The sequence below is a fragment of the Lactuca serriola genome, chromosome 5, assembly GCF_051521515.1.
Source record: "Lactuca serriola cultivar US96UC23 chromosome 5, Lser_US96UC23_V15, whole genome shotgun sequence".
Taxonomy (NCBI): Eukaryota; Viridiplantae; Streptophyta; class Magnoliopsida; order Asterales; family Asteraceae; genus Lactuca; species Lactuca serriola.
Window position 1 is genome coordinate 246,029,021 of NC_136412.1, and position 14,611 is coordinate 246,043,631.

Sequence of the window (14,611 nt, forward strand, 5' to 3'; positions counted from 1 at the left end):
TTGATATTACCATTGACATTTTTATGTTTAAAAAGTGAACATACGATATTTTGATATTTTAAAAGGGTATATATAATATTTTGATGTTTAAAAAGAACATATATGATATTTAGAAATTTTATGAATAGTATGTATGATATTTAGAAATTTTATGAAGGGTAATTATGATATTTATAAATTAAGTTTGATAAATATGATATTTTGATGTTTAATGTAGATAGTACATTCCATTTGTGAATTCATATTAATTAATTTTATTAGTACAGATTAATTAAAACAAAATTACATAAATAGTCCATGTGGTTTACCAAAGGTCACAAACTCAGTCATTATTTATTTTTTTATGAACATGGTCATTGTGGTTACCAAAACTTACGTGAATGGTCTTTTTTTGTTCACAATGTTACTTTTGATCTTTTTAATAAACTCGTATAATACACGAATCTCACACCTAATTGCTAATAAATTAATAAAAATGAAAGGATTGGATTGCATATTTGGATTAAAATATATATATTATTTTTAACAACCATCACCTAATGGCTCCGTGTAAGGAAGGTCCCAAGTTCAAATCAAATTAAGGGGCTTTAACTTCAACTAGAAGTGGACATTGAAAGGCTTGCAATTCGGTTTTCTTCTTCGGGTGGGTTAATTGGTTTTCAAAACTTTCATATCTACTCTAATAAATGAAGGTTTTTTTTTGACAATTTTCACTCTTACTCAATTTGTCAAATGTCATTTTGTGGTTATTTTGAATTAATTTTTTTTCCACATTCAACTTTATGAGCTTTTCTATTTTATTAGATTCAGTATAATATTTTATTGTAATAATTACAATAAAATTAGTAATAAATTGCTATTAATTTCATTAATAAACTTACCTTTTAATTTCAAAATTCCCAAAATTAAAGCTCATGAGTTTTTTTGTTCATTTATTTAAATTATTTGTTTAAATTTAAAAGACAAAAAATATTTCTATTATAATAATTCATTATTTTTTTATTTTCTTAAAAATTCAAAGTACTTAAATATTTTGACTTTTATATTTATTTTTTTAAAGAAAAAACATCATAGATGGTCCCTGTGGTTTTTCCAGATTTGAAGTTTAGTCCTCATGGTTTAAAAACATCATAGATTGTTCTTGTGCTTTCAAAACTTTTGACGATTGATCCTTGCAATCGTTGAGTGAACTGTATCTTCTTTGTGTTAGTTAACCTAAGCTTCACTCCTTGGGATAAGTTATCCAATAAATGTCGTGGAATAGGAAGAGATCATTTGAATACCGAAACTCTTCTACTTGCTAACTCAGTTAAGTTTTGTCCGTTAACTGAAGGGCATTTTCGTCATTTCACTACAACAGAGACCATTTATGATGTTTTCACTTATTTAAAAAAAAATATACTCTGATAAATGAAAGTTTTTTTTTGCCACATGTCACATTCTCATTCAATTTACCAAATGTCATTTTTTTGTTATTTTGAATTAATTTTTTTCCACATGCACATGCCATTTCTCAAATTAAAGCTTATTAATCTCTTTTGTTTATTTACTTAAATTTAAAATATAAAAAAATATTTCAATTTTAATAATTCATTATTTTTCTTATTTTCTTATAAATTTAAAGTTCTCAAATATTTAAATTTTTATATCTAACTTTTTTTTTTAAAATTAACTCATGTAATACATGAGTCTCACAACTAGTGAAATAATATTCAAAAGGTCTCCCTCCCTCTCTCTCTCTCTCTCTCTCTCTCTCTCTCTCTCTCTCCAAACGCAACTTTGACCTACACATAAACACATGGTCAATTGCAAAACAAATCTAGACTAAATATCATCATCGATTCACATGATCACAAACCAAATCTCCAAAATAAAATACAAATTAAACTATTGGTTCATCAACCATGCCATCCTTCTTTGTAATCTTCTCCAACTCCTGTGCATCCAATCGAATCTCAAATTGGTCGTCTCCTAATTTCATCTTGACCAATTAGTTGTGTTTAATTATGTAGTGAACCTTCTGGAAGAAGAACTACCATGGAACATTTGATTAAGAAGCACGAAGAGGACCATCATGATGGTCTTTCTTGGAAGCTTTCTTGCTCATTAGTAAAGAGTTATTCTGAAGAATTAAAGATTCATCTAAGAAGAAGAAAAGATCTCTAACAGAGATTATCCCTTCACAACCTCTTATTGAAGTAAAGAAACTCAATCCCATTCAAAATTGAAACTGATGCTAAAAACCATGACTCAAAAATCGAATCGATGTTCTTCATCTGGATGAACCCACTTAATAGAAAAACTCCATCGATTGATTACAGATAATAAGCACAAACTATAATTTTGAGGAAGGCAACGATTCGGAGAACCCTTTTGAAATCGAGATACCCACTACAAATCTTTCAGTTCAGCTTCGGAGATGGTGGATATTGAGTGTATCGGTGTGTAAGATAGGTCACCGAAGATTTGAGTTCATCGCCATTCCTGGTGGTGCTCGTTGTCGTTTCAGGCAGTGTTCTTCGGATTATAATTTTTTGCATAGGTTTTCGTATCAGATATGCCCTTCGACTTTTGGATTAAGGTTTAGTTTCAAATCGGGGACTAAGAACAAGTCCCCTTCTCCATATTTGTTTCATATTTGGAACATTAAGTGTATGTTTGTGTTGTGTTTTGATGAATACGACCACCGTGTGAAATGTATGTGTGTTTTAATTTGACAAGACAAATAATTGTGTGGTTTTTTTTTTTTTTTTTTTTTTAGAGAGAGAGAGAGAGAGAGAGAGAGAGAGACCTTTGAATATTATTTCATTTTTAAAAAAAATAAGTGAAAACATCATAAATGGTCCATGTGGTAGTGAACAAAAATGTCCTTTAGTTAACGGACAAAACTTAACGAAGTTAACAATAAGGACCAATCGCCAAAAGTTTTGTTTTAGTTTTGAAAACAAGGGACTATCTATGATGTTTTTAAACCACATGGACTAAACTTCAGATCTGAGGAAACCACAGAGACCATTTATGATGTTAACTTCACTCGCAACTAATAATCTTAATATAATCTTAATAAAGTATTAAGACTACTTCAAACTTCATACTTTTAAAATGGGAGGGAAGTTAATGAAAGTATGCCATATCGTTCGGCAAAGAAAATAAAGTTATCTCCATAGTTATAAAATAAAGAAGATGACAAATCACAATTTACAAATCTAGAAAACTATAATTGGTTTTGAATAAAATTCAAAAACTAATAGTTAACTTAAGTTTTTAAAACATTATAACGAGCCTAAAAAGGATTAGTACCTTATTTTGTATAAGACGTTTAACAAACAAATAGAAGTGTTTGTTTAAGATTTTTCAGAAAAACAAGCTAATTAAACATAGTTGGACTTTTTTAGGCTTGTTTAACTAATGGTTTTAAGTTTTAAAATATAAATATGAAATTTTATATTAATAGTTTAGTATCTTATTCAGTTAACCCGAATTAAAAAAAAATTAACCAAACCCAAACCGAATAATGTTTTCCTTATTCGGTTAATTGAACCGAATAACCCAAATCTTATTTGGTTTGGGTGTGCTATTGAGATTCGGATTTTTTTGACACCCCAAGTTAAAGCTATAGACTAAGGGAGACCAATACATTTTTTAAATAAAACACAGAAATTCTTTTTAATAAAATATAGAATTGGTTTGGATCAAGAAAAAAAAATAGTCCAAGGCTTGAGCACCAACATCTCTATAAAAGTTAAATACTTATTATAGGTGCACTTGCTTTTTGCAAAATTAATCCTTAACATATCCTTAAAATCTTCCAATCGTTTCTAACGTCCACATGGAATTATAATGTGAGCACCGAGCAGCACGTCAAGTATGAAGAAGTGCACCTTTTAACATAGGGGTAAATGTCAATTAATTTTCTAACCACAAATGTATTATTAGACCCATTGTCAAATGATATTTTCTAAACGAGAACACTCAATTTTTGTTTAAAAAAATATATAAAGCCCTACCTAACTCGTGAAGTAAACAATTAAAAAAAATAGCACATTCACCAATTGCCAACTGGTTGCATATATCCAATGGTCTGTTAAGCAAATATAGGAATGGGGTAAATTTTATACACATGCAATTACAAATACCTAGACAATACATGTGATCTATAGACATCTTTTTACACACGTGGATCAAAATAAATGATAAGAGATAGCAGAAGAGTGTGTACCTTAGCTGTATCTATGAAGTGGATATTTTTTCAACCAAAGACACAATCACCGCCACATTGTCCGGCTTGCCGCCACTATATCCGGTGTATCCGGCCGCCTGAGCAGCATCTGAGAACGGACTTCTTACAAATGCAGACACCCCTACCTCTTGTGCTCGTGTCGCCAATACTTTAGCAACTTCCTAAAATTGCAATTAATTGATAGCAATCAAGTATTGAAGAGGAAAAAAAAAGGAGATTAATATTTATATTTTATATTCACCTCTGGTTTCATCCCAGCTTGTAGTGACTTTGAGACCACCATAGCTATTTCTTGCTCGTATAGATTGTCAAAAAGTCCATCTGTTGCAGATACAACTATGTCACCTTCATCTAATTCGATTATGTGTTCCTGAGATATATATATATATATAATATAAAGTATCAAAAATTAATTACGTTACTATTTGTTATATTAATAAAATTAATAAAATAAAAATATTTGAAAACATGCATACCTCCACAAGGTGCAAGGGATCATCGAGATTTTCAACTTGCAATGCGAAGTGGAACTCGTGAAGCAATGGAGAAGATTTCTTGTAAACAGCACCATGTCTGATTATCAAGAATCCCGTGTCTCCGATGTTGGCCACATGAAGAGCCTGTTGGAAATTAAATTTATCAGAAAATATATATTTCATTTTTTTTTAATGGTTGGGTTATAATTAAATTAATTAGAAATACACACCTGACCATTGAAGTTTGCTATCATAATATTTGAGGAACCTGACATATTTGTTTCTTTGACACCTCTACAAAGAAGTTCAACAGGGCTGGTCATTGGAACATTGCTGGTGGCATCTGAGACTGAGACAATCTCTTCACAGGTTCTCATGAGCTCTTGGGCATAAACTCCTGGATCCGTGCCTGTATTTCAGAAAATAGAAATTAAACAAAAGGGTGATACTAAAAATAAGAACTATTATTTTTTTTACAGAATAAAAACAATCAAAATTATGGATGGGTTGCATTCTGCTACAATGAATTAAATACCTTGGAATGACCATTGGCTAACCCCACTAGCTACTCCTAGCCATTTACTGCTAGACAGAAAGTACGCATCATCTCCACCTGTCAATGCCTGGAATTATTATTTCTATTACTAATCCAGATGGTTACCTCTTATGCCAAAAATTATATTTCTCTGTTACAATCCAATACAACTGAATGTAGGATGACATAAATATGTGGAACTGATTAGTCAAATGACAAAACTAATGAAAAACATACTATATGTAATGATTGTCTGAAACCATGCATAAAAGAAATTATACCTTAAATGGATGCTCCAACAAAGCTGCACCAGAAGACAGGATATAGCCTGTCAGATAAATTTCCTCAAATCTTTCTGCTTCCACTTGTGAGACATTGGCAACTTGTTCAACCTACAAATCATAAACAAATCAAATATAACCTGTTGGGTCCAAAAATTACAGGTAACAATTTCTGTAGAAGAAATTATTTAAATTAAATACAGATAAGTATAATATTATAAACTATTTGACCAATTAGTATAGTTACAAAGATGGGACAAATATATTATAACTACATTTTAATGGAATGAATCTACTGCCTTATATATTATTAAGTATTTGTATTAATGGTAAAGTAATTAAGTAGTATTGGTATGTTCAAAATATTAAGTTAGGCCAGAATGTATCTAAATAGATATTATTAGATCGGGTAAAATCTAGGCAATTGAACAAGTATTTAAGGTTATATGTATGAGTAGACAAACTTATGTGGGATAAAAAATCAAAAGGTGCTTATACAAGAATATAGGACTTAAGAATTTGACCTTTTGACTATTTGAAAACGGTCAAGACTTAACATAACTTTTTTGTATATATTGTATTCATTGTTTATTGGCATATTTTTTAATGTATTTTTAAGGTCATTTAATCTAATATTGTTACTAATCATGTTCTAAATTAGTAATCGTAATAAAATCATAAACAAAGAACTCAAGCAACAAACTTTGAACACAAGTTTTTTTTTTCGTTTACCATTAATTTTCGCAAACTCATAGTGATATATTTTTTTATAGAATCACTAGTAAGCACTTTTAGTATAACTTGCAAGTCAAATTGTTTGTTAGTACATATATTTTTCAACAATTTTTAAAATTATTTTAATCAACTATTGTTCAAATCAGCTTCTATTATAAAAAGTTGACTATACTATAGAAAAATGTACCCATAGGCAGGTATCCGACTACTTAGATTTGCTTCTTACAAAATGTAAGCTATTGTGCTATCACTTCATATGAAATGGCACAAATAGTACTTTCCTAACATCCAAATATCCAATTAAACACTTCATCACATTTATGTAAAAGGAAAAGGAACAAGAGTCTAACCAGCATTGAGCTTTCAAGTGCATCAACTTCAGCACATTGTTCCAACATGCTGTGATTTACTCCCTCATCTTGAACTAGTAGAGCCTCTAATTGATGCAATGATCGCTCAACATCCTCGATGTAATTGTCACCTGCATCCTCTTCAATAATTTGTAAAATCACATCATCTAGACTTTGACCTTTAGTATCCTGAACTTCAATATCTGAAACTTGGATGCTATGCTTAAGCTCAACAGGGGTTAAACATGGCTGCTTTTCCTCCTCTTCTAGAACTGGTTCTGCATGCATAACATTTGAAACATCATTCTCATCGCTATTACCTGTGTTCACTTCTTGCAACCCTTCTACCAAATTCCCATTTGCAGCTTCCGTAAGTTCAATATCTGAAGTATGCATGGTTTCTGGACACATTGAATCTTTTGCATCACTCTCTGTAGTATCTTTGGTTTCCACCTCAAGCAACTCATCCATGGCTTCAATATGTGAAGCTTGCATAGTTTCAAGCTTGAAAGATTCAGATGGATCCTCAGTTTCATCAATGACTTGTAAAATTCCATCATCCGAGTTTAGACCCATAGTATCCTGAAGTTCAATATCTGAAACTTGCATGGTGGGATTGAACTCAAGAGGGGCTGATTGGGGCTGGCTTACCTCCTCTTCTATAATTGGTTCTGACTCTTCTATAAAGGTAACAGGCATCACAAAGCTCACTTGTTGCAACTCATCTTCCACAGGCCGATCCTTAACATCCATGCCTTTAGCAGTTGAAACTTCCATGGTTGCCTCAAGATTGACATCAGCAAGTTGAATCTGGCTTACCTCATCTAAAGTTGGTTCAGCTACTGATGGATCCGATGGTGGCATCTCATCTATGAAAGTACCCTCATTCATGTTCCTATCTTGCAACCCTTCCTCCATATCCTCATTTGCAGCATCCATAAGTTCAGCATCTGAAGTATTTGAGATTGTGGGAGACAGTAAACCCTTTGTATTACTTGTGGTAGTATCTTCAGGTTCCACCTTGTGCAACTCATCTATTTGTGTAATATCCATGAGCTCAACTTGCAACTCAATTTCATTGTGGGTTTGTAAAAGCACATCATCTGGATTCTGATCCATTGAATCATGAAGTTCAATATCTGAAACTTGCATAACAGGCTTGAGGGGGGCAGGGGTTGATTGGGGTTGGCTGACATCCTCTTCTAGAATTGGGCCTGACTCTCCTACACTGGATACAGGCATCACATATGCAACATCATTCTCATCCCTCTTATTGGTGCTCACTTCTTGCAACTCATTTTCCATAGCTTGATCCTTAACATCTATGCCTTCAGTACTTGAAATTTCCATGGTTGCCTCAACCTTGACATCAACAGATTGGAGCTGGCTTGCCTCATCTAAAGGTTCAGCTCCTAATGAATCAGATGCTGGCATCTCATCTACGAGAGTAATCCCATTGATGTTCATATCTTGTAACTCTTCATTGACATCCTCATTTGCAGCACCCATCAGTTCAACATCTGTAATATGTATAGTTGCAGGAGGGATTATATCTTCTGTATCACTCTCGCTAGCATCTTCAGTTTCCACCTTGTCCAACTCATCCTCAGCATATGGTTGTTTAACATCCATGACTTCAACATCTGAAGCTTGTATACTTTCAGGCTTAACAGAAACTAATTGAACCTCAGTTTCATCATCAGGTTGAGCAGTGCATTCTGTTGTATCAAGCGTGCTCTCTACATCTTTAAGAGATTCGTTCATTTTAGCATCAAATTGCAATGAAATAACTTCTTCCTCAGATATATATGACACTCTTTCGATCAATTCTGCATGAGTATCTCTCAAATCACTAGTGACATTAGTTTCCCTTTCAGCAATGTCACTGTCAATGTCTACATTTGTAATCTCATCAGCAACCTCAGTAAGTCTGTCAACATCACTTACAGATTCTCCTTCAGTTGTCTTTTCAACTATCTGTCTATCCTGATCTCCATCTAATACGTTCACATCATTACTTTCCACTTCAGCTTTTCTCTCTATTTCTTCCACTTCATCATTTTTCACTACCTCAGAAGCATCGCCAAACTGGAATATTAAACTGCCATCATGATGTTCTGCCAATACAAAATATCAAATAACACTTAAGATAGCGTAATAGACACTGGATTTATTTTTACAACAGTTATTTCATCTATGTAGGCTAACAATATAGCTGGAAGGTAATTCACTATTTGTGTTTTAATCAAAAAAATTCCACGCACCAAAAAAGGACATCTAATAGCTTTCTTGCAAGCTCAGAGCACTAGAGATTTAACGAAAGATCAAACAATGGTGATTAGAGCTTTTCAGGACCAAGTATCCATCCAAAAGATACATTCTATTTTAGGACTAAAAATATTCATCGTATATCTAATATATCACTACTTCACGGCAAATATCACTTATAGGCTTACAGCATCAGAATCGAAATCTTACTACTTAATTCTTGGAATTGTTAACCGACAATTTGGAAACATAATACTAAACGGATCAATGGAACTGTGAAGCGGATAAGAATGTACCTGTGGTTGCAACGAGAACTACATCCGATGAAGATTGAGCGACTATAGGCGGATGAAGTGATAACTTTCTGTTTCCTAATCTCCTATCGATTAGTATGAGATTGCCATGAAATGGAAAAACAGGGCGGAGAGTGGTAGCGTAGGGTTTTAGAGGTTTGTTGAAAGAGGGAAAGAGATTGAAAGATCGATAATTAAATATATTAGAACATTGATTAGACATTGTTAGTAATCTAAAGAATCTGACTTCATCTGTTGTTGTTTAGGGTTTTGATTCAAAGAAGATTGAGATCAGGAGTGGCTTCAGTGAAGTCCGTTTGCGCTTGTGGATGTTTTGGCGCTTAGATTAGTTGGGACCCATATAACAAGAGCCAACCGAGTACGAACAGTCGATATTAAAAACTTTTGATTCTTATTTATCCAAGAAAAGGGATTTCATAATATGGCGGAGAATATACGATGGACAGTAGTATACCTCTTCGATTTCGGGTGTATTTCGTTAACAAAAAAATATATTAAATGAAATATATTTTTTTCCTTTTTTAATCCATTCTTTTTACTTATTAGATCAAGAAAACCATCAAAATTAAAAGAAAAAAACTATGAAAAGAAATAAGAATAATGAATTAAAAAAATAATATATTTTTTCGATTTGTATAAATTGGTAACTGAGTTTTTTCATTTATATTTGTCTTTTTCATTCATATTTTTCTGTCAACCATTTTATCTGTAAACATTGAATCATTATGGCTAACTGCTTCAAGTAAATAAAAAAATGTTTTAATAGATAATATATTTTTCACTTTATACGTATTTAGTCTTTAATATTTTTTGCACGTTTAGTCATTAATTTTTTTTATACATTTAGTTCTTAATATTTTTTTCTTGCAAAATAAGTTATTATTGGTTTTTTTACACATTCAATACTTCTGACATATATCTTTAGGTTCTCTTAAAACATCCTACATGAGACAACTATTAATGTGTTGTTCATGACTGTTGATGTTTATGACCACCGTGACCTCAGTTGCTTGTTTACTTAGGTCTTATGCTCTAAACGTCATAACTTATTCATACGATCATGGATTTTAACGATTTTTATATCAACACGTCCATATTTGTTATATATCAACGTTTTTTTTATAAAATCATAAGTAAAAAACTAAAAATATATTACATTTTAACGGAAGTAATCTAAAAGAAAATTATAGTAGACTTAAATATGAACGCATACATATAAAGATCGTCAAAATCTGAGATCGTATGAAAAAGTTACGACGTTTAAAACACAAGACCTAAGCACCACACAATGGAGGCCGTAGTGGTCATAAACATAAATAGCCCCGAACGTCTTATTAATGATTGTCATATGCTGGGTTCCATGAGAGAAACCTAAAAAAATTGTTTATAAGTATTGAACGTGTACAAAAACGACTTATTTTGCAACAAAAAAATTATTAAGGACTAAATGTGCAAAAATATAGTAAGAACTAAATGTGTACATAGTGAGAAATATATTACCCTATTAAGTCATTTTTCCGGCTTACGTAGAGTAGTCGGTCAAAAGGACTGAATGTGTACAGTTAAATAAGTTGAAGATGCAAATGTGAACGAAAAAAACTCAATGACCAAATGTATACATGTAACGCCCATGTTTCTGGGCTAAGCCTTAGTATGATAATGTAATAGTTAGGGTCAACAATTGTAACCTATTTTGAAGTAATAAAGAGGAATTGCTTGAATATTATGAGAATTATGTGATTCTATGTGCATTATATTTATTTATAAGATATAATAAATTAAGAATGAAAATAAGGGTCAAAATAAAATAATAGATAAACCCAATATCTGTGAAGAAAGTTGTAGTGATCGTGACAAGGATTCCAGAGATATAAAAAAACGTCGAAATCCGAGTTATAATGAATAAGTTATGATCTGTCGAAGTTTCGCGACAAAACAGACACGACGTTGAGTGACGTAAAAAGCGAGTTTACGATAAAATACTTTTTAGCCTTAACAATCTAAATGAAAGTCGTAGTATACGTTAAACCAAGAACGTGCATAAAAAGAACATCCAAATCCGACTTCGTTTGAGGATGTTATGAATTTTATAAAATTAGGCATAACAGTGTGCAGTCCAGAGTTCGAATTTTAGATAGAACAATTTTTAGCCGACACAACCTAAACGAGAATCGAAGATCTCATTAATAGGAGATCAACGATAAAACGACAGACGAAAACGGACGTTGGATGACAAAGATATGAATTTTTAACGGACTTTTCTTGCCCCGACTTGTTAAAAATATAACTTTAAAAATAAAGTCAAAATTAGTCGACGGGGTCTAAACGAAAGTTATAGAGTACGTCTCCACCTACGCATGGATATAAAGAACATTGAAAGCGGAGCTCGTATGCGGAGGTTATGAATTTTAGAAGTCAGGAATGGAAAATGTGAGACTGCTCAGGGAACTCCCCGCGTACTCGCACACTAGGTCCGGAATCAGCCACGTCGTTCCATCTGATGGTTGACACCTGCCCTCTCGTACTCACCACGTAAGTGGGTACGCCCTACGCACCGAGGTACGCACAACGTACATGCGAGGGTATGCCCAACGTAACCGAGGTTTCAGGCCTATAAATAGAGGTGCGAGGCAGCCTCATTCTTCACACCAAAAACTCTTTCTTTCTCTCTCCACTCTCTCTCTAAACCTCCAAAAACACCCCTAATCCCCTAGGAAACTTCCCTAGTGCTAGAAGAAAGCCCCGGAGCGTCCGAAATCTCCGAGAAAAAAGCTTTTCGGCTCGGAAAGTTCCTCCCCCGCAGAGCTCGGTTTCTAGCAAACCTCCCGGTTTCGTTGAAGGAAATCATATTGTTAAGAAGCGAAGCGCTGTCCAAGTTGGAATCACCACTTTATCAGGTGAGTGCATAGTTACTTTCATCTTACACATAGATATGAAGTATTTTTATATAAATTACATGCTATGTGTGCATATTATCTGTTTACCTGAGATCTATGTTGGATGAACGATTTAAACATTTTTTTTATGATTCACACTATATATGTATTTTATATCTACAAATATGTTGGGTAAAACATGGGTAGATGAAATAGTTGATGTGTGATGAAATAAAATGATGAGAGACCTCGATGTTTACGATGATCTAGTCATCTAGCAGAGTATAGATGACGACCACAGACTATTCTAGACAGTCCAGTGGAATGCTAGAAGACTCACAACCTGTAGGTATTTATTTGAACTACGTGTTCACCAGGTGTACTCCATCCCCCTCATGGTTGCCTTATTTAACATGTATTGTTAAGGAATCCCCAGAATAATCTTGTCCACCCTGATGAAAAATCCTTAGGCTATGTCCCTTATAATAGATGCTTTAGGGACGTAAAGTGAGGATAACGAAAACGGGTAATCGGGCTGAATGATTTGATGAAAATAATAAACTTACTTATTATGGGTTGAAAACCTTATATGCTCACCAGGCTCCAAAGCCTGGCCCACTCAGTTTCTTGTATTACAGGTAGTGACACAAGAGCATAAATGTGATGATCTGATGAGCAATTATGGATTATAAGTCAGTAGAAATAAATAGAATGTTTTAAGGCCTATGATGTTTTTGTGGCCAATGTTGTTTTTGTTTATGCTTTGGATCTGTAATGACAATGACATCCCGAGGTTTGTAATATAATGAAAATACATTTCTTCGGAAATGCTTTGATAAATTCTTTATCATATTTTTGGGAACAAATTCCGCAACATATTTCTTTAAAAGTATACTCTGATTTTTAAATAAAGTATAAATAAATCGGTCTTTTATGGCTGTGAAATTGGGGATGTCACAGTTGGTATCAGAGCATTAGTTTAAGTGAACTTTGAATTTGTAGGATTTCTAGACTTAAACTTAGAATGCTAAACGATGATTGTGAGATGAGTGTCTACTATAATTTAGACACGAGCACTAGTTTATTTTAGGAAATATGCCTAAAATGTTTTTTTGTGCTAAATGCTTTATTTTATATCTATAAAGATGCCTTATATGCTATTATTTGTTAGGATTATGGTCTATTGCCGACCAGATCTGGAAACCTTACGTCTTCAGGATTCTAAGCGTTCGACTACGATATTAGAACTAGCATGTAACGTTTCGGAGTAATAAGGAGGATTTAAACGTATATCGTAAATAAAGATCTAAATTCACCTACTTTGGTGTATAGATCGACATGGCGAGAACCCAAAGTGGACTCGGAAATGCAAATGGAAACATGAATCATTAGCCTCAATCCCAAGTGAATGAGCCAGTACCGGTGGTAGCAACTGCACCTCATCCATCACACAATGGCTAGAGTACAAGCCATGATTTGGGCTATGATGGTCGAACAGAGGGAAAAGATGAGACATATGTTGCTGAATAATAGGGATGAACCTTCGATGCTTATTGAACAACCAAAATTGAATGACAGACAGTCAAAAGAAGAGGACTACAGTAGGACTGTTGGTTAAGCTGAACCGCCAGTGGTTAGGAGGAACAACTAGGATGAAGGAGTCGAGAGCAACGGATGCAAGTATAAGGACTTCACAACTTGCAAGCCGTCGATTTTCATTGGGAAAGAATATCAAATTGGAGTTATGGACTGGATCTTGGAGATGGAGTTGGCCTTCGAAACATGTGGTTGCAAGGGCAAGCTACAAACCACATATGTAGTACGTCAGTTCAAAGGTGGCGTTGTTCGCTGGTGGAACACTCTAGGGAAGACCATAAGCCCTAATGAGCCACTACAGCTGACATGGGAAAAGTTTTTGGTGCACTTTAAATGCAAGTACTGCTTGGCTCAAAATCTGCTTGAACTAGAGAACCAATTCCTGACATTGATGAATACACCAATGCCTTCACTGACAAAATGGAGTTTGCTTTGCGCATCGTCCCAGATGAGCTGACGAAAATCAACAAGTACGTAAAGGGACTTCCATGGGAGTACGTGGTGCCAGTACACCAGTCATCTACTCTGGAGACAGCTATCTGGGTTGCCAAGTCTGTTGAAGAAATGATTAAGGGAAGAGCTGTCAACAAGGTTGAGGTTGGCGAAAAGAGGAAGTTTAAGGGATCTACAAGTTCCAACAAGAAGAGCAAGTATGGTTCAAGGAAATTTGCAGGATGAGGAAATGAAGCGAAGTGGAGTGAGAAGTGTAAAAAGAAATAGATCGGGAAATGTAGCGAGGAGGTGACTTGCTACAAATGTGGAAAGGCAGGACATTATGCCAACGAGTGCACATCCAACAAGGTGTGCTATGGATGTAACGAAGAAGGGCCCATATTCAACATATTGCTTTAATGTTACATATTGACTCATTAAGACCAATAATGGATGTTTATTCCCATGAGCACTCAGAAAATGTACAAGCAACCACTAATACGAATCC

At 33.8% G+C, this 14,611-nt stretch overlaps 1 protein-coding gene across 3 annotated transcripts; it reads right to left on the reverse strand.

Annotated features, from left to right (window-relative positions):
* Window positions 1-1,624: 1,624 nt before the first annotated feature.
* Window positions 1,625-9,562, reverse strand: LOC145053912 (uncharacterized). Of its 3 annotated transcripts, none has more exons than XM_079002031.1 (9): window positions 9,182-9,562; window positions 6,618-8,734; window positions 5,533-5,643; window positions 5,252-5,339; window positions 4,947-5,125; window positions 4,717-4,860; window positions 4,482-4,610; window positions 4,220-4,401; window positions 1,625-3,881 (listed from the first exon to the last, which is right to left on the reverse strand). In XM_079002031.1, the coding sequence occupies exons 1-8, from the start codon at window positions 9,399-9,401 to the stop codon at window positions 4,231-4,233; spliced, it is 3,159 nt and encodes a 1,052-aa protein (XP_078858157.1). In that variant the 5' UTR covers window positions 9,402-9,562; the 3' UTR covers window positions 1,625-3,881; window positions 4,220-4,230. The 3 variants fall into 3 exon arrangements, with proteins under 3 accessions (XP_078858157.1, XP_078858156.1, XP_078858155.1); XM_079002030.1 differs by lacking the exon at window positions 1,625-3,881 and adding an exon at window positions 4,028-4,081; XM_079002029.1 differs by lacking the exon at window positions 1,625-3,881 and having other exon boundaries at window positions 4,028-4,401.
* Between the last annotated feature and the right edge of the window lie 5,049 nt (window positions 9,563-14,611).

What these genes read in the sequence shown, in the direction of transcription:
- LOC145053912 (XM_079002031.1), bottom strand. Translation starts at nt 9,401, where the DNA reads ATGTCTAATCAATGTTCTAATATATTTAATTATCGATCTTTCAATCTC. An exon ending in CACTTGAAAGCTCAATGCTG is followed by an intron (nt 5,644 to 6,617) that starts GTTAGACTCTTG and finishes TATGATTTGTAG; the next exon opens with GTTGAACAAGTTGCCAATGT. An exon ending in TAGCAAACTTCAATGGTCAG is followed by an intron (nt 4,861 to 4,946) that starts GTGTGTATTTCT and finishes AATTTCCAACAG; the next exon opens with GCTCTTCATGTGGCCAACAT.